General features: G+C 32.8%; 1 protein-coding gene across 1 annotated transcript in view; it reads left to right on the top strand.

The window, feature by feature from the left end:
* The window catches only part of LOC123654298, a 139718-nt gene that overhangs the window by 74711 nt on the left and 46073 nt on the right, over positions 1-18934 (top strand). Inside the window, exons 5-9 of the mRNA XM_045590213.1 lie at positions 5119-5283; positions 11098-11178; positions 14166-14351; positions 15913-16041; positions 17355-17432. Coding sequence (XP_045446169.1) covers positions 5119-5283; positions 11098-11178; positions 14166-14351; positions 15913-16041; positions 17355-17432 — 639 coding nt within the window. The remainder of the gene's footprint in view (positions 1-5118; positions 5284-11097; positions 11179-14165; positions 14352-15912; positions 16042-17354; positions 17433-18934) is intronic.

Genomic DNA, 18934 nt, shown 5'->3' with positions numbered 1-18934 from the left:
AACAATTAATATGTAGAGTAGTTATTAGTTTTATTAAAGCCATTTATTCTGAAAATACAGTAACAACTAAAATATAATACTACTATATAAGATATATTTATACAAATACTACTATAAAAGGTATCTTTAGTTCGACGTGCCTATTAGTAAAGGCCTCTAGCAACGATCTCCACTGTTATCTCTCTTGATCTATCCTTCTTCAGTCTGCGTCAGTCTGCTGTCAGTTTAATTTCGTCTTCCCATCTTATTTGTTGTCGTCCTCGTTTCTTTTTGGTCATCTCGTAGATGTAACACTTTAACTGCATCCTTCCCATCTCCACTTCTGTTGATCGATCCGCTTGAGTATATCGGTAACTTTCTCTAATTTTCGTAGTGCTAGATATTTGTCCAAATGTTTGAAGCCGGTCATATTTCTCTCCATTGTTTTGTGTCACGACAAGTTTTTCTCTCTATATTTTAGTGACGCTGCAGGTTTTATTTATTACGTTATCTTTATTATAATACGAATAACCGTATTAGGAAATAAAACCAGAGTGATGCCGTAAGATTTGTTACAAACAACAGCAAACATTTTTTAATCGATGTCATAAAAATATCTGCCTTAATCAGCTCAGCCTATGGCAGTCCAACGGGCTTATATAATACTCCTAAAATATTTTTAGACGTTATGACAAAATATTTTTATAATTTTCAACCTTTATTATTTGATTGTAAATAAAATTTTCCTTACTGTTACGTATATATGTATGTATACATATATATAAATATATATAATAATAATGATAAGATAATTAATAATTAAAATAGATAAATAAATAATAATATAATATAATTTTAATTAATTGCAATAAGATAATTATAAGTAAATCAATATATATATATATATATATATATATATATATATATATATATATATATATATATATATATATATATATATAAATAAAGTTGGAGTGTCTCTTTGTAATATTAAAATAATCGCTTCTTAATAATTGCATATGGATGTATACACGGTACATATACCAAAATAATATTTTTTACAATTTTTGTCTGTCTGTCTGTCTGTCTGTCTGTCTGTTTGTTCCAGCTAATCTCTGAAACGGCTGCACCGATTTTGACGGGACTTTCAGTGGAAGATAGCTGATTTAATAAGGAGTAACTTAGGCTACTTTCATTTTAAAAATTTATATTTTATAGCTCTGAGAACTGAACAATAACTTTTTTGTTAAATTCCATGCGGACGAAGTCGCGGACACAGCTAGTGTATGTATATAAACAGACTATTTACGTTCTATTTAGTACATCAATAAGCCTAAACCGACAAATTTGTGATGATTACATTATCGGCCTTCGATAATATCGTTTGATCATTCGCCTATCACTTACTACCCGTAATTGTCGGTTTTTAGATCAAAAGTAGACCAATATACAGTATCGTTAACTGTTACTAATATTTTAGTTTGCCGCTATTTCACCAAAGGTAACATTCGCAATTTTGCTAACAATTAGCTATATCAATTACGAAATAGCTTTGACGGACTCGTGAAATTAACTTCAATTATTAATTAATTCAGAAATTTGAAAATTTTTGTGTCATGTTAATATAATTAACAAAATTCATGAAATTTCTGAACCAAAAAATGTAGCTTATAATTAATAAAAACATTTTCAAGGGAAGTTTGACCTTACTTAAAAATATAATTACTCATTATAGCGTTTAATATAAGATATCTATGTATATATATTTTTTAGCAAAACGATGTCTTTTTACATTATTTTAAATACATGAAGATTTGAGTATCATTATAAGGTTATTGTGTTTGTGACATACGTATTTTTTTTTTTATTTGTTTAAAATTGTATATTTAATTTAAGGCTGTGTAAAATTAAATAATATGATGTTAAAAGTATAAATAAAACTAAAAAATGATAGTATTTCACTATCCGACCGCCATTATCTTATTGCTAGGCGTTTCGCTATTAGCGTATTTCGTGTGATGTAGGGCTGCGTAAGCAACCATTGGTGGGGTTCGCGGTGTAGATTAGGCTCAGCACTATATAAGCGCTGGTGTTGTGCGGCTCCTTCCTTTTCCTTTGTCTTCAGCCTCGGTCAGGTTCAGGGTGCGATTTTGTTGGGGTCCTTGGCGTGGCAGACACGTGCCGTTGTTGCCGTTGTTGCCGGTGATACCACGTGGCAGAATTATGTGGGTTGGCTGCTAGGACCCCAACATCTACAATAAAGAACTGCTCAACCTTTTCGATCCTTCTTTTAGCTCGTGCACAGTGCACGGAGCACGGTGGAAAGACGCACAAGGACTGCACAAATACTTAGACATGGCAAACATATATATGGCAGATACAAATGTTCGTCATGTGCGGGGATCGAACCGACAACCGCCAGCGCAACAGCCACAAACCAGTGCTGTGACCGTTACGCCAATGAGTCGTCAGTAATATATTCAATCTTATGAAATTAGTAAATATATTCAACCTAATTTCCATCACATTTAAATTACTTTTAAAGTAAGTGTCTTGAAAGCGTAATCGATGAATAACGAAATTAAATTCAAAATGAGATGTAAATAATAAATTGAGAACTAAATACGATGCTATAAATTTTAAGGGGTCCTTCATCTAAGCCGTAGTCTCTGAAATGCTTTCTTAGGATTAGATTTGAGTACCCAATATTTATGTTTCTTTTTATTGAGAGAAAATCTTCTTTTATAAGCAACCAAAATATCTTATCATTTTATTCGAGACTATATTAACATGATTAATTGGATTTTGGAATCTAAATGTATGAAAAACATGAAATTTAATTTGAAAAACGAGTATAAAATTTGTATTGGTTTGCATAAGTCATACTTATATTGTACATCTAACAGTAATAAATATTATCACTTTAAAAAATTTCATTAAAGTTTTATAAGATTCGCAAAATCTCTGATAAGATATTTAAAAATTAAATTATCGTATTCAGAATGATTTTCTACTCCAATTAATGATGCCTCCAGTTTCTTTGTTTTTCTTCTCTATATTGGAAAGTTTAGCCTTTCGTCATCGAATATATTTTTCAACTGTAACAGATTTTAGTCAACAATGTTTACTACTAGAATAGAAACAGTATAAAGTTACAATAAACAAGGCTGAATAATATATTATTTTATATTACTAATATAATGACTGTTCTGTTCACAAACACACACACACACACACACACACACATACACACACACACACACACACAAATGAATTTATATATGGTTGCAAATCGCCAATGATTAAGATTTATATATTTCATGAAATATATAAGTTATTTGCGAACATAAAACCGTTATTTATTGAAATCTGATATTTAATAGACACTGTTTCGACTGTTTGAAGGTTTTGGAAACGTTTGATGTTTTATTTTAATCCTTTGTATTATTATAAATCATTTGAAGTTGTTTAAAATCATTGAAACATTTATTATAAATATGTCTTATAGGCTGTCTTTTAAGAATTATTTTACAATACCTAACTTTATTTTTTTGTTTTGAAAGAAGTTGTATTTGATGTCTATTATAAGGAAACTATAATAGTGGTTGATTTAAGTAAAGATCGTTCTGTTCTATACGGGCAATTGTGCATAAATAAAGTAAGAAATAGTGTGTTATTTCAGTGTAATGTAGTCTGAGCGTGGAAACTCTGGCGTATCGCCGACATATATGCGGTACGCCAAGCACACTTTTTTATCTTTTACACTCGTATCTAACTGAATTTGCAACCATTTTCTTAACAAGTGAGAACTACAGTGAATATCACTACAATGAATAACATCAAATTTAAATCTTGTATAAATACCACACACACACACACACATACACAAGCGCGCGCGCGCGCGCACGTACGCACGCACGCACGCACGCACGCACTCTCTCACACATACACACACACGCGCAAAAGCACGGGTGCACGCGAACACAGACACACACAAAAACCAACTGATTCATATTGTACCATGAATAACATAAAATATATGGTGGTGTGCTAAAATTATGTGTTGTGTGTATGTATTTCGTGTTCGTCATCTATCATTCGGCATGTATTTAAAAGGCCACCCCAATTAAGGGACGCTCAACCGGACCAGTCTACCGTCTGCAGAATTGGGACATAGGGTCCAAAAGCGTCCCACCTCAAAGCCAGACAGGCTTGACCTCCAACGCCGGATCTCATTGAGCAACTAAGCAAAGCTCCAGGGAGCCCAGCACGACCCGGCAAACACCCTACGGGTCCGCCGGACTGCATCAACAACCAAGCAAGTTCCAGGGAGCCAGCACAGCCCGGCCCTAATGCAACAGGTCTGCCGGGTTGTATCGAGCAACCAAGCAAGCTCCAGGGAGCCAGTATAACCCGGCCGGCAGACCGCGCTTTCCCGCTAAAGGGCGAACGAGCGAACCCACCCGCCGCGTCACACCAGTGCGCTCACGGGTCCACTCTGATAAAACCAGAACCGTAACTCCATGTCCACCCCAGCTGACCCCACAGGTCCGCCGGATCGCACCGAGCAACCGCGCAAAGCTCTAGGGAGCCCTACACGACCCGGCCGCGCTACAGCGCGGGCGAGCGAATCCACCCGCCCCGTCCCTCTACTGATTTTGGTCCGCGGAGGTCCGTCCGCAAGGCCCCTACCACTCGCAGGCGAGTGGCGTTCCCCTATCCGCCACCTGGGGACGCGCCCAGTAGGAGATCCAGCAACTCCCTTAGGAATGTTACTAAGTCCTGCTATCTATATACTATATAATATTTTTGTATAATTTTTTCTTAAATTATCGCGATTGAAACCGCGGGGCCTTGCTAATTAATTTATAAATTAAATATAAACGTTGTTAATAATAATTTTATTTAATATTTTTTGTTTAATTTTCTTGGAAATAAAACCTCCTTAATTTATATTTAAGCTTGCATAAAAGGTTTTGTCAATAGAATAATAATTAAATATGCTGAAACAATTTGCATGTGACCGGTTTCCTTTCAAAGTCTTTGATCGTTATATACGCCATTAAATGAAACCATATATTTAAAATTACTTCGAAATAGACATAAACATATTTTAATATGATAATATTTCCATTTCAGAGTCGGCAAGACTACCGAACAGCGTTTCTAAACTACTGCAATAATTCCAATCCGACGAACCTCGCTACGTATTACGATTCGCACAATAACTACGTGCAACAGCTGACTGCTACCAACGCCATGATAGAGCAATACCATAAGCACACATTACCGACGATATTACAGGTGAGATTTATTAATAAAAAAATAATAAATATTCGTACAGATATCGTACTATAAATTTCAAATAAAGTTTATTTTAATATTGTACTAACTAATCGGCAGTATCCTGTTTCCTGCTCTAGGGTTGTGGGGTCATAGTCTAATATACGAGTACAAAACAAAAATAGGTATATCAGCAGGCTTTAGTTTATAACACATTAGGACAAGACGACCTTGTTCGTATGTATACATTTTATATTTATGTATTTATTTTGTATTATATTATATTTCACACACTTCATTAAAAGCATTTTTTTTACAATAAATTAGCTGAATATTTTATTTATCTCACAAAATCTGTTACGTTTTTATTTATTTTAAGCAAACTCTCACTATTTTTAATGTTTCAGATTAGTATTTCACAGTCTATCGAAATAAAACAAAAACGTTTTCAGTCGATCTATTTACTCTGGTTTCAAGTAAATAATGGAACAATTTGCTGAAAAATAATGTAAAACCCAAAGAACATCTGAAACACGACTCGTAAAATAAATCTGTCAATCAAGATGAATGGAATACAATACAGGAATTTACATATCTAAATATACTTTCAAAATTTAATATATTTTTTTATATTATAATTAATACGTTACCTAATATATAAAATTCGCGTGCCACAGTATGAGGGGCCAAAATCCTCCGAAACGACTTGACCGATTCTTGTGATTTTTTAACCGACTTCCAAAAAAGGAGGAGGTTCTCAATTCGACTGTATTTTTTGTTTTTTTTTTTATGTATGTTGTTACATCAGAACTTTTGACTGGGTGGAGCGATTTCAACAAATTTTCTTTTAATCGAAAGGTGTATGTGCCAATTGGTCCCATTTAAATTTATTTGAGTTCTAACAACTACTTTTCGAGTTATATCTAATAATGCGTTTTTACTTGACGCTTTTTTCGTCGACCTACGTTGTATTATACCGCATAACTTTCTACTGGATGTACCGATTTTGATAATTCTTTTTTTGTTGGAAAGGAGATATCCCAAGTTTAATACCATGATAAGGAAACCAGGATCTGATGATGGAATCCCAGAGAAGTTGATGGAAATTCTTGAAAATCCGCAATAACTTTTTACTGGGTATACCGATTTTGATAATTCTTTTTTTGTTGGAAAGAAGATATCCTTAGTTTAGTACCATGATAAGGAAACCAGGATCTGATGATTGGATCCCAGAGAAATTGAGGGAACTTCTTGAAAATCCGCAATAACTTTTTACTGGGTGTACCGATTTTAATAATTTTTAATTTAATCGAAAGCTGATGTTTGTCATGTGGCCACATATAAATTTATTGAGATCTGATAACCACTTTTTGAGTAATCTTTGATAACGCGCAGTTACTTGACTATTTTTTCGTCGATCTACGTTGTATTACTCGTCGATGTAATTGAAGTCGGTTTTTTTTTCGTTTGCGAGCAAACACAATTATTTTTTGCATATTTGGTAGGTCTGAAAATCGGTCATAAACTATTTTTTTAACCCCTAAATTATAAAACCAACCTCAATACTTTTTTTAAAATTGTAATTTGGCATTGAAAAATTCATACAACCCTAAATTTTCATAATCATATATATTAATACACTAAGGTTAAGATGTTTGCATCCCTTTATAGAAAAACCTCACAATTACTCCACATAAATTATATATCATTTTATAGATAATTGCTTGCTCTACGGGCATCCGTAGCTAAAAAAATTATTTTGTCACTTTTCTTTTTGTAAATTAATTAATTATTAAATTATATATATGACGGCATTAATTTTGAAACTAAGTCAACATGATTGATAGTCGGTAAATTTTTCTTCAATTTCAAGCTATTTTTTTCTCAAATCAACGCGGGTGAAACTGCGGGGCCCATATATATAATGCAAAACGTTTGCCGGGTCAGCTAGTATATCAAAATTTTTATTTATTGCCAGAACTCCTGTAACCCACACGGTTAATATAATCATTTTTGTTGTGTATTAATCTTTATTGCATTTCTTGACATTTTATTTTATTTTTCTTTTTATTATTATTTATTATTAATTTTATGATTTATTATATTTTTCTTTATTTTTTTGGACAATGACTGTGAAGTGACATTATACAATAACAGCGTCCTATATCCTATATCTGTATGTGATATTTTACTTAGTATTTCTTTAGTCAACTTTTTTGTAGGCTTAAAAAACAATTAATTTACCAAGTAAACAAGGGTTTATAATACTAGATACCTTTCGATTATTTCGAATTATTTCATTCATATTATGTATACGGATCAAGAGTTGATACCAATTTATAAATATTTGATATGTACCTACCCTTGAGCTGTTTTCATTCTTCCTTTACAAATATTTTGTTACGTTTCAAAGGAGCAAATGTCGAAATAAATATTTAGATTGTTTGTGTAAACTCACAGCCGTTAGTAATATTGATTTTTATGAATTTTCCCATGAAACGAATGGGTCTGTACCACTTGATAAAAAAATAATTTCAAGATTCCTTTTTCATTACATGGAACCTATATGACATGATGACTTACATTTACAGCCGTACGCCATCTGGCACACGCTGGCAATATCAAATGGCAATATATAATATTCGAAGGATTTTGTCTTCAAACTCTAAGGAATACAAGAAAACATCGTAAAATTTCCTAAACACCACCCAATCGATCTTGAGTTTGCACAATATGACGTAATGATTTAGTTGCAAATATATATATTCACTTTGAGCAGGAATCAAACCCATACATATGAGTACGGGTAACACAAGCACGGACACCAAACTTTGTTGAATATGTACTCGTTAACTTTCATAAATAGAATATTAAATCTTCAGCTTGTTCTATTATTGTACAACGTACTTTAAACTTCTCAACAAGTTATTTGTATGTCTTGAGCAAAAGTTCCATCCGAAGCAAAATAAACATAAAATACAATACATTACAAACAAGTAATTTTGAAATTTAACTTCTACAATAAACTTTGTGATTAAATGGATTCGTATTTGACGAAATATCTTAAAACACGTTACAAAACAGAATTGATATAATATTCGAAACGAATTTATTATCAGTTGACAAGTTCAATTAAAAATTTAACCGAGTTAGGGTATGGCAGGAAATTTCCCGACCAAAATATAAAGCAACCCGACTGGGACGAGCCTCGACCTTATAGAAGATCATAGCTAAATAACACTGTTTCTATAATAATAATTATTAGTCTAAGGAAAATATACCATATCAAATGGTAAATAATCGAATCAAATAACGCCAACTATTGGAGACATATTGGGTAGATGGCGGTAACAAAAACGTAACGAGGTCATTCGTACAGTAGATTTTACTTTTCATATTTTTCCATACCGGGGGCCTATTATGAAAATCGATTCTTAAAGTGTAAACTTCAATAAACTTCAAAAAACAATTTAATATTGAAGGAGCTCATATTTTATTACATTTCTACGTCAACTTATGCTAAATTAGCCTGACTTCTAGCTTATGCGACGCTAATTACATTACTCTTGCAAACGGGCCTTGTCTCGAGTAAATGTGAATTTCAAGAGAGTTGGTCGTAATTATCATGGCATACCGTCGACGCTACAGATACTCCAAAAAGCTACATTTATCAGTAGCAGTCGTAATAGTAAGAATAAAAGAAGAGGTGTCAGATTTAAGTTTTCGGGGTTATCAAAAACTTCTAAACATAGTCCTTGACTCAATATATTTAAGAAGTCATTCCAATGTATTTTTAGTATAAATTGGAAAGCTGATAAGTTACGCACGCCTAGTTTGAGACTTAACCAAAAAATACCATTTCCATTTTTTGTCGACAATTATTTGCATTACGCTTATTCGTACAAAGTAGGGAAGAAAAACAATAAACTTAATGTTTCTGAAAACAAAAAATCAAAATTTCAAATAAGCATGTCATATTCTTGCAAAATATTTTGTTTTTGTGGTATATTGTTCGTTTGCAATTGCACCACATCTTATTTTATTAACATTTGCAGTTTATCGTTTCGTTAACACAGGCTCAGTTGAATTATAAAACAAATATTATCCTATACGATTCCATCCAGTCTCTTCAACCCTATTATCTGGATATGAAAGGCTTCAAGCGCACAATAGAAACAGGAATAGATTTTAATTAAACAGAAATTTACTCGCTTTAAAGCAAATTTCATGCAAGATGCATCCTGATACCGACGTCTTTGTGTTATTATAGTGTACTCGTACACATTTCTTTTTTTTTTTGCATTTCGTATAAATTTTATTTTTAAAGCTTCGGCAGTCCGTTGCACTTAAAAAGTGTCAAATTATTTATATGTAGTCGTAATATATAACAACAGCTTAAGCGATTACGATAAAATGCTGGTGTTTAGCTTTAATTTAATTTTATAATTCCATTTATCAACATAAAATCATGAACCGGTCGAATCAGAATAAATAAATAAGTTACAGTGACAAAAATATGTGCACAACAAACAACTTTTGCTTGTCGCTTTAAAGTTTACTTGATTACATTTACGGTCCAAAACATGAGTTTCACTATATGGAGAACAATTTCGTTGCCTAAAACGACAAGATAGCGCAGTAAACGCAGCTACTTTACCTAAATCGTTACACCTAGGACAACGTAATAAGGAGACTTCTATATAGTCAAAATTATCTTCAAGCGGTCTACTCTCGAGAGAAGAGCCGTTGCTACTAATAAATTACAAATGTATCATAATTTATTATACACAAATATTAAAGTTATTAAAAAAAATAGTAATTAATTCTTAACCTTAGTTTTTTAAGTTATTCAATCCACTTTCATATAAAAAGTTATCGTCACAAATATTTACACATTTGATTGTTTGGTTCAGTCAGTAAACATCTATTTCTCCGTGTATGAGAAGGGTTAGAGCTTAACACCAAGCTTCTCTACTACAGCTTAGCGGATACATTTTCTACAATAAGTGAGGATCGCTATTAGGTGTATTTAACTGAGATAGGGCACAGCAGGAATTTCCTGCTTAAAATATGGAGCAGCCCGACTGGGGTAGTACCTCGACCTTACAGAAGATCACAGCAAAATAACACTGTTTTCAAGCAGTATTGTATTCCTGTTGGTGAGTAAGGTGACCAGAGCCCCTGGGGGGATTTGGGATTGGGTCGGCAATGCGCTTGCGATGCTTCTGGTGTTGCAGGCGTCTATAAGCTACGGTAATCGCTTACCATCAGGTGAGCCGTACGCTTGTTTGCCGACCTAGTGACATAAAAAAAGGGTCTACTACAACGGGGGAGACTCAAAAAGACATACTAATGGATCGAAAACAAATATTTGTACAAATACAAATATCTATGCCGAGCGAGAATCGAACCCGCAGTTTTAAGGCGCTTACACACAACACTACACCGGGGCGGTATGAAGTGGTGTTGTATTATGGTGGGGTTGACATTCCATCATTTTTGTATTTTGAATGAATAAATACAAAATACGTGTTATAGTATTTGTATATGTCACGTTTTAAAGAATAATAAAATAGAGGTTAAAAGTTTGTATGAAAAATCCGTACGTTTCATAAGTTAGAAACATAAAACTAAGCTATACTATGTATGAAGCTAAACTACTAATAAAAAATAAAGGTAAATAATTAATAAGATAATATATTTAAGAGCCTTTCGGTAAATATAATAACTTTACACGCGAACAATGCTGCGAAAAAGCTAGTTAATTAAAATTGTGTTATATTTTTTTAAATAACGTTTTGTTGAGTATAATTAACTACTGTACTTTAATTTCAGGAACTGGAGGAAATTTTGACTGACGTAACCACTGCCGTCAGCGACGCAATTTGTCAAGAGGGAGAAATAATAACTGACAAGGTATGAGGCAATTTTTATTACGTAAAATATAATGTTACTCCAATAGAAAGTAAAACTGTCACAAAATTGTACGTATGCAAATATAATATATATTTCAAATAGCTAGCTTAAAGGCTATGCTCTACTTCTGTATAATATAATACATTTTACAATATTAATACATTTTAAGTGATTTGATGTTTAACCAAAATTTATATTATTTCACAAATTCCAATCCGATCTCGGCGTCGGAGTCCTTTAGTCAAACGGATACTATTCGTTGTACTTTGTACAAAAGAAATATCCTTTATATTAGACGTTGTTGTTTGACAAAAGATTGCTATTTTACTGTTTCATGATTTACTCATGTGTAAAAATAATTGGGTATAGCCGTAAAAAGGTACACACAGTGGCTAAGCTTACGAATTTTTTAAATGAAGAAATTTTTGCGTCATTTTCTATTTTATTATTTTTATTTTTGCATTAATAAAGTTCTTTTATCATCGTTTCTATGTCAAAGACGTCCGTATTCCACATCTTTTGAATTAGGTATTAAAGAAAATTAGTTGCTTTGTCTTAAACTCAATTATAATTATTACATTTATTATCATTATTCCATTTATTGTCATTGTTAAGACCGCATAATCATAAAATATAACACTTCAAATCAAGTCAAAATTACTTTACTCTATTTGAGGCTTTAAAATCGATTTTAAGCCTTCACTGTACTGTTGCGATCGTATTCGTATTGTGCGAAAGTGAAGATGCCTCCAGATTTTAAGGGAACATACACAAAGAATTACTAGAAAAAGATTCAATAATTATTATTCCTTCTGAAATTGTCAATACACCGTTTTTGTAATTAGAAATTTATTCGTAGATCATGTGCGAAAGCCAGCTTTACACCTCCACACACAACGTACATAAAACTAAATCAATGGCGTTGTTACGAAAATGACTTTACAAAATTTTTATGATGCTTTTAAATTACCTGGTAACTATTCCCTTAAAGACACTTTTATACGACATACTGGGAATTTTACGATCTTACCTAATTATTAACACTAACTTTGATGTTACGGCAACAAAGTATTTCATTTGTTGACTTTACAAATAAAATAACGAAATCGATTTTAGAAACAGTTTTCTTCATAAAACTTTCCGTTTATAAGGCTTTCCATTCGTTGCCAAGTTATATTCTTGACGAATTTCGGACAGTGTAGAATTAGTAACGAGATCTTTGGCGTAAGGTAAATCTCTTAAAATAAAAAAATAAAATAAAATTTAGGTACAATAATACCTACATTTTATGATTTTAATGGGACTGTGTTATCCCTAAGATGCCTCTTACGATACCCACGGGTAGAGAGGGGGTGGCTATACTCTTTATAGCACTAAGGGATAACACAGTTCCACTACCACCTTGGTACTTAAAAAGCCAATGACTATGGGCAAAACACATGAGTTACCGCCATTTTTGGCGCGAACTTATGAAGGTCTATGTCCAGCAGTGGACTGTGATAGGCCGAAGTGATAATTTCAATAAAAGATTTGAGTTTTTGAAAGAAATATATAATATCATATTGAAATATTTATGATGCATGCATGCTGTGTTTATTGTAATACGAATGAACATTATACACCTTTCAAATTGTTACAAACATAAACTTTCTTATATTGTATCATTCAATTTGTGAACCTAAATAAAACAAAAAAAAATGTAGGATAAGATTTAATCGTATTTGTGTTAATAACTTATTAAGTGAAAAATTAAATCAGATTGTATCCAAAATATAAAATCCAAATACCTACAACTCCCCTAAAATTAAATTTGTAAGGAAAACAAATCCAACTCAATAATCCGACTTCAATCAATTGTCAGTTCCCTTAATGTACATTCTCAGCTACGATTGCATTAATTTCAAGCAATTTACTGTCGTCCACGGTAGAGTTCCGTTTGTAAGCTCCAATAATTTAAACCGGATCTTCATCAATTTATCACGTTCAATTTTAAAGACACCTTATATACTTTATACTTTATTGCACTCAAAAAATACATGTAGAAACATAACATAATAATAAGGTTTATGGCAAAGATGAACTTATCTCTGAAAGAGATTTTTCCCAGAAAAATAACACAAAAAAAAATTAAAGATTAGATTAGGAAAACTATTAAGATAAACAAGAAATATTTTAATAAGAACATTATATTAAAAGATCGTAAATAATAGGAATCATAATACACGTTGTAAATATTTTTATCGTTCTTGAAAACGTCTAAATATACTACGTAAAAGATTAAAAATAATTTATAATAGTCTAATTTTTTTCAATAGACCTATATTCTAATAATTGTGTTTGCTCACAAACGAAAAAAACCAACATCAACTACATCGACAAGTATTACAACGTAAGAAGACGAAAAAAATTAACAAACGCACTAGTCGTCTCTACAATTTTCGAGGGTTTTCCTTGATTTCTCCGGGATTCCATCATCAGATCCTGGTTTCCTTATCAGGGTACCACCCTTGGGATACCTCCTTTCCAACAAAAAAAGATTGATCAAAATCGGTTCATAAACGCCGAAGTTATCTCCGAACATACATAAAAATATATATATTTGCGGTCGAATGGAGTAACCTACTCCTTTTTTGAAGTTGGTTAAAAATGCTACTGTCATAAACGCAAATACATCCGATTAGTTTAGTAACTACGTTTTTTTATTTTTATTTTATTTATTTTATTTATTTGTATTTGGGAAACAAACAGTATAACATAACACCTCCATCTTTTTTGAAGTCGGTTAATAAAAATTAACTTACCCTATCTAACTTGTATTCAATATTTTTCCTGAAATGAAAATCATACATATGAAACGATATGTAATAAACGAGAACATAAGATGATTTATTGAAACACACACAATACAGTTTAGGTTAGTTAAAACTTGGGTGTGGTTGGGTAAAATCCTAAATTGTTAATTTGTAACTATCTTTTTTTTCTAACAGAGTAATAACCAGCTACGACGGTATGAGTCTCTCTGTGCTCAAGCGAGAGCTGTCTCAAGCACTGCGGATTTGGCACATCTAGCGCGTACGCTCCTGAACAACCAGCTGCCCATGAGGACGCCCAAGCGAGCTTTCTTACCGCCATACCCTCCTGAACCAGATGACCCACCGCTAGATGTCGCTGCGGTAAATACTTTTTTTGTTTATTTATAAATCAATGCTTACCACTATATATATTACGAAGAAGGTTCTCTCGATATAAATGAGTGAAGATAGGAGGAGACGTTTCGTATATTACCTACTGTAGGAGCTATAGAAGTTGCACTTCAGTCGTGTGATCTAAAGCACACTCGTTTTTTGAAAGAAATGAGTATCCTGTTGGCCCTAGCTGACTTTACAGCATCACCAGGTGGAGTGACCAGTACTGGAGACCCAGCCGTAAAAGGATGTCAGCGCAACCACCTAATCGCACCTAACCATATATAGACTTATCGCCCTTTTAGTGCTGTAATTCGCTGTAGCGAATTATAAATGGAAATATCGTGTCCATAATACGTATTCAAAGCGTCTTGGAACCATACTTATATGGTCACGACGCATTTGCGAGTCTTGTGCTGACGTAACATTTAAACCAGTATCAACTCGTATAAACATGTTTAAACACGAATGAAAGGTGGCATTAGTACAATAAATGAAGTACGAGCAGTTCATAGAAACATACATAGTTCAAAATCAGTTTTTTTATTATTATTATATCTTTAAGTATAAATTAAATAATCAATAATAATAATAATATAAAATATCTATAATACATGACATTTATAGATACCTACTTGGTTTGCAAATGTGTTAAGCTTAGCGTTATTATCTCCGTCTTACCTCTTCTTATTACACTAAGCTGGAGTATTAATAATAATTTGAGAGTATTTTATTTATTATAAACGGAGAGCAATACTTATTACATATTTAGGTTTTGTAATATATTATACTAGCTGTGTCACGCGGATTTACCCGCAACAATTTGAAGACGCACTAAAATATTATAAGTATTATCTATTCTCTATAGTCTTCTCGGTAAATGGACTACCCAACTCAAAAGGGAAGGATGAGATTAGAGCGTTCAAACAAACAAACTCTACAACCTAATAATACTAACATAGATAAATAAATTAAATAAATGAGAATGTTTATCAACTCAAAACATAGATTAGGAAACATATCAAGTTACTGGTATTCTCCAGGGAAAAAAGTTCCATCTAACTAAGGACGATAATGACATAAGTCATTTATTAGTGGAGACCTCCAGATGTGATTTATCTATATTATTTTGTTATAATATTTATCTGGAAATAATGTGACAAGAGACAATAACCCTGTGATTGTTGTACAATATTCACATCAGTGTTTAATAAATAGCATTATTTAAAGGTGTACTCGAGTTTTTCTCTACATAAATTAGTTATATCTGTTTGCATAAATTATATCTTAATTCTTTTTTTTTTTTGCATGCAGGTGTCTCACGTCATAATTTTATTATATAGTCATTGAAACTTTAAAGCCCGGTTCCTGTATTATATTAAAAAATATACCTTTAATTTTTATTACTGTTCAATTTCGTACACGAATTTATCGAAAATTCATTATAAAAACGAAATGAGATCTTACTGTTTGCTTTGCTAAAACTAACAGTTTCAGTAAATAAGAAAACAAAAACTTTTTTATGGATAATCTACTTTTAAATTACCAGGAGAGCATGCCGCCAGTACTCCGTGGGGAGATGTTGCTCGATCGTATGGGCGGCGGACAAGCGAGACTAAACTACGAACAGTTAAGACAGGACGCCCAAGATCTGGAGTTGCAAATCAAACAACTACAGGTACTTTTATTACGAATTGAAGTTATGATAATGATGATGATATATATGTAGAAGGCGAGTTTATATTGCGAAGAGAGTTTATGTCTGGGTAACCAGACGTAAACTAACAAATATAACAAAATAAACATACGTTTACGCTTCAATCTTTCGTCTATGATATCCCACTAGTGGGCATAGACCGCTTTCCCCATAGTGGAGAAGCATCAGAGCTTAATCCACCACGCTGCTCCAATGCGAGTTGGCGGGTACTGTGAGTAACGATCGCTATCAGGTGTACATGATAACAACCGGGACCGACGGCTTAACGTGCTCTCAGAGACAAGGTGGGAAGATCCACAAGGACTGCACAAGCACCCAGACCACGTCAAACACCTGTATGCCCTGGTCTGTTTGTCATGTGCGGGGATCGAACCCGCAACCGCCAGCGCAACAGGTACAATCCATGGCTGTAACCGTTGCGCCAATGCGGCGTTAAATAAACATTATATATGTCAAAATATAATGTGCTGTGTGGCTACGACACTAAAGAATTTAGCCACCCCCTCTCTTCCCGTGGGTGTCGTAAGAGGCGACTAAGGGATAACAAGGTTCCACAACCACCTTGGAACTTAAGAAGCCGACCGATGGCGGGATAACCATCCAACTGCTGGCTTTGAAATACACAGGCCGAAGACGGGCAGCAGCGTCTTCGGTGCGACAAGGCCAGCTTTGCGATCACCAACCCGCCTACCCAGCGTGCTGACTATGGGCAAAACACATGAGTTACCGCCATTTTTGGCACGAACTTGTGGAGGCCTATGTCCAGCAGTGGACTGTATAGACTGTAATGAATGAATGAATGAATGTCAAAATAGAAAGAAAGTTGCATACATTTATTCAGTCTCTCGCGTTTTATAAAACACTTTACTCGTACTCTCGTCATGTAACAAAAATGTATTTTAATATAAAAATGCAAGCGTAATTTGACAAAAAGTTACGAACAGTACTTTACAGCGACAACTTTGTCCATTTAACTTTTAATGTTAATCAAAAAAATAAAATTGCCCTAAGCAAATACAAAGAGTTGTTAAAGCAATAAAAATGTAGTTAAATTACGTTGTCTTTGAAAGGCGTGGTCGCGAACTACAAATAAAACATAGACAATTACTATTACAATATTCTTTCGAACTTCAGTTATAATAAAAAAAAAAATTGATTAAATAGTCTTTTATTTATACGCATTTTTTGTAAAATTGTAATATATATGTAAAGAGGTTTTGAAATTACTTTAGATTTTATTCATGAACACATTAAAATGTATAACGTTTTTGCAGGATGGACTGGATGCTCTAGCGCGGCATCAGGCTCGAAGCCTCGAAGGATGTCTATATAACAAGGTCAACGAAATACAAGTAAGTTTTCATTTGCCTGATCTTTTTACGATCAAATTATAAGTGCTTTGGTTAAAAAACACAAAGCGGCAGGTATAACCAGCAGGGTGTCAAATTCAAAAACACAAAAAAATGCTGTACTAGTAAGTAAAATGTGTTGTATAAATAGTAAAGTAAATTCAAAGAATTATATAAAGAAATAAAATAAAAAGCATAGTAATTAAAATATATTCTATTCAATCAGGAGCGGACAGAAAATCTTCTTTATTAGTACCAATCTGTTTTGAACATATATTTACATTATACATATATCTGAATAACATTTTTAATACAATAAAAATGTTTTTATTTTTACACTGCCTGTGCCCCGCGGTTTCACCTGCGTTCATTTTGAGGGACAAACAGCCAAAACGTTTGTTATTTAATATCTACCTAGGCGGTTGGTACTCACGTTGGTAAACACGGGATTTCTCCCCAGGAAATCCTGATTTTGCTCTCACACCCTCCACAACCTCCTCTATCCTCTACTTAAAGTCGCATAAGAATCGGTTGAGCCATTTCGAAGATAAACCCGAACAAATAGAAAGACAGACAGAGAAAAAAAATCATTTCAATCAAAACTCACTTTATCCGTCTAATATTTATATTCGCATCTTCTTAATTCAGAAATTGTAGTATGTTAGTTCTCCTTCTAACATAGCCTCTATTACTTATGTACGAAATAAACTTTATCAGCAACTTATATACATTTTTAGCACCTTTTCTTCACGACAAAGTTATTGTACAAATGGGCTATTACACACATTACATTATTGGTACATTAGGTTTTAACCCAAAGAAGTCAAATTTTCTATACTGTTATTCATCTTCTTTATATATAAGAGACTATAACTTAAGAATCACATTCTTATGGAATCACAATTCCACGGTTGTGCTTATATACGAGTATAAGTTCACAGAGCCTAGAACTTAGAACTTCCTTAGAGACATAAATTAATTAAAATAATTTAATGCACAATATACTTACTACATACCATTTCTAAGCAATATTTAAAAACTCTGCCTAAAAGAGTTGTAGATTGGGCGCTAGATAAGTGATATAATATACTTACCTCCTCCAACCTGCATAAATAATAAATAATTAAAAATTGTTTAAAGAAGTGTACGCACAGTGAATAAGTGACTACAAAGACAATCATAGATTTACTGACAACTTGACACTATTTTGATAAAATAGCGTTGTAAAGAGACAAACGAATGTATCTCGATCCCCTACGACAATATTTTATTTCCAGTCTTATCTAATATCACATTATAAGAAGTAACGAAATGCTAAAAAAGGTTGTAAAATAACACCAAAATGTATTTTTTTTTTTTACTTCTCGTAAAAGTAAATATGCAAAATTATTATAATTATGTTTTGTAACAGATACAAGTTTACACAGTATTTTTATTTTTCTCCACCATATGTAAATTTAAATAAAAAAAAATATTTTATTAATTAAGTCGAAACAGCCCACGCC

The sequence above is a fragment of the Melitaea cinxia genome, chromosome 6 (genome assembly GCF_905220565.1).
Source record: "Melitaea cinxia chromosome 6, ilMelCinx1.1, whole genome shotgun sequence".
In the NCBI taxonomy this organism is placed as follows: Eukaryota; Metazoa; Arthropoda; class Insecta; order Lepidoptera; family Nymphalidae; genus Melitaea; species Melitaea cinxia.
The sequence above is the reverse complement of the archived record's forward strand: the minus strand, read 5'-3'. Positions and strand labels throughout refer to the sequence as shown.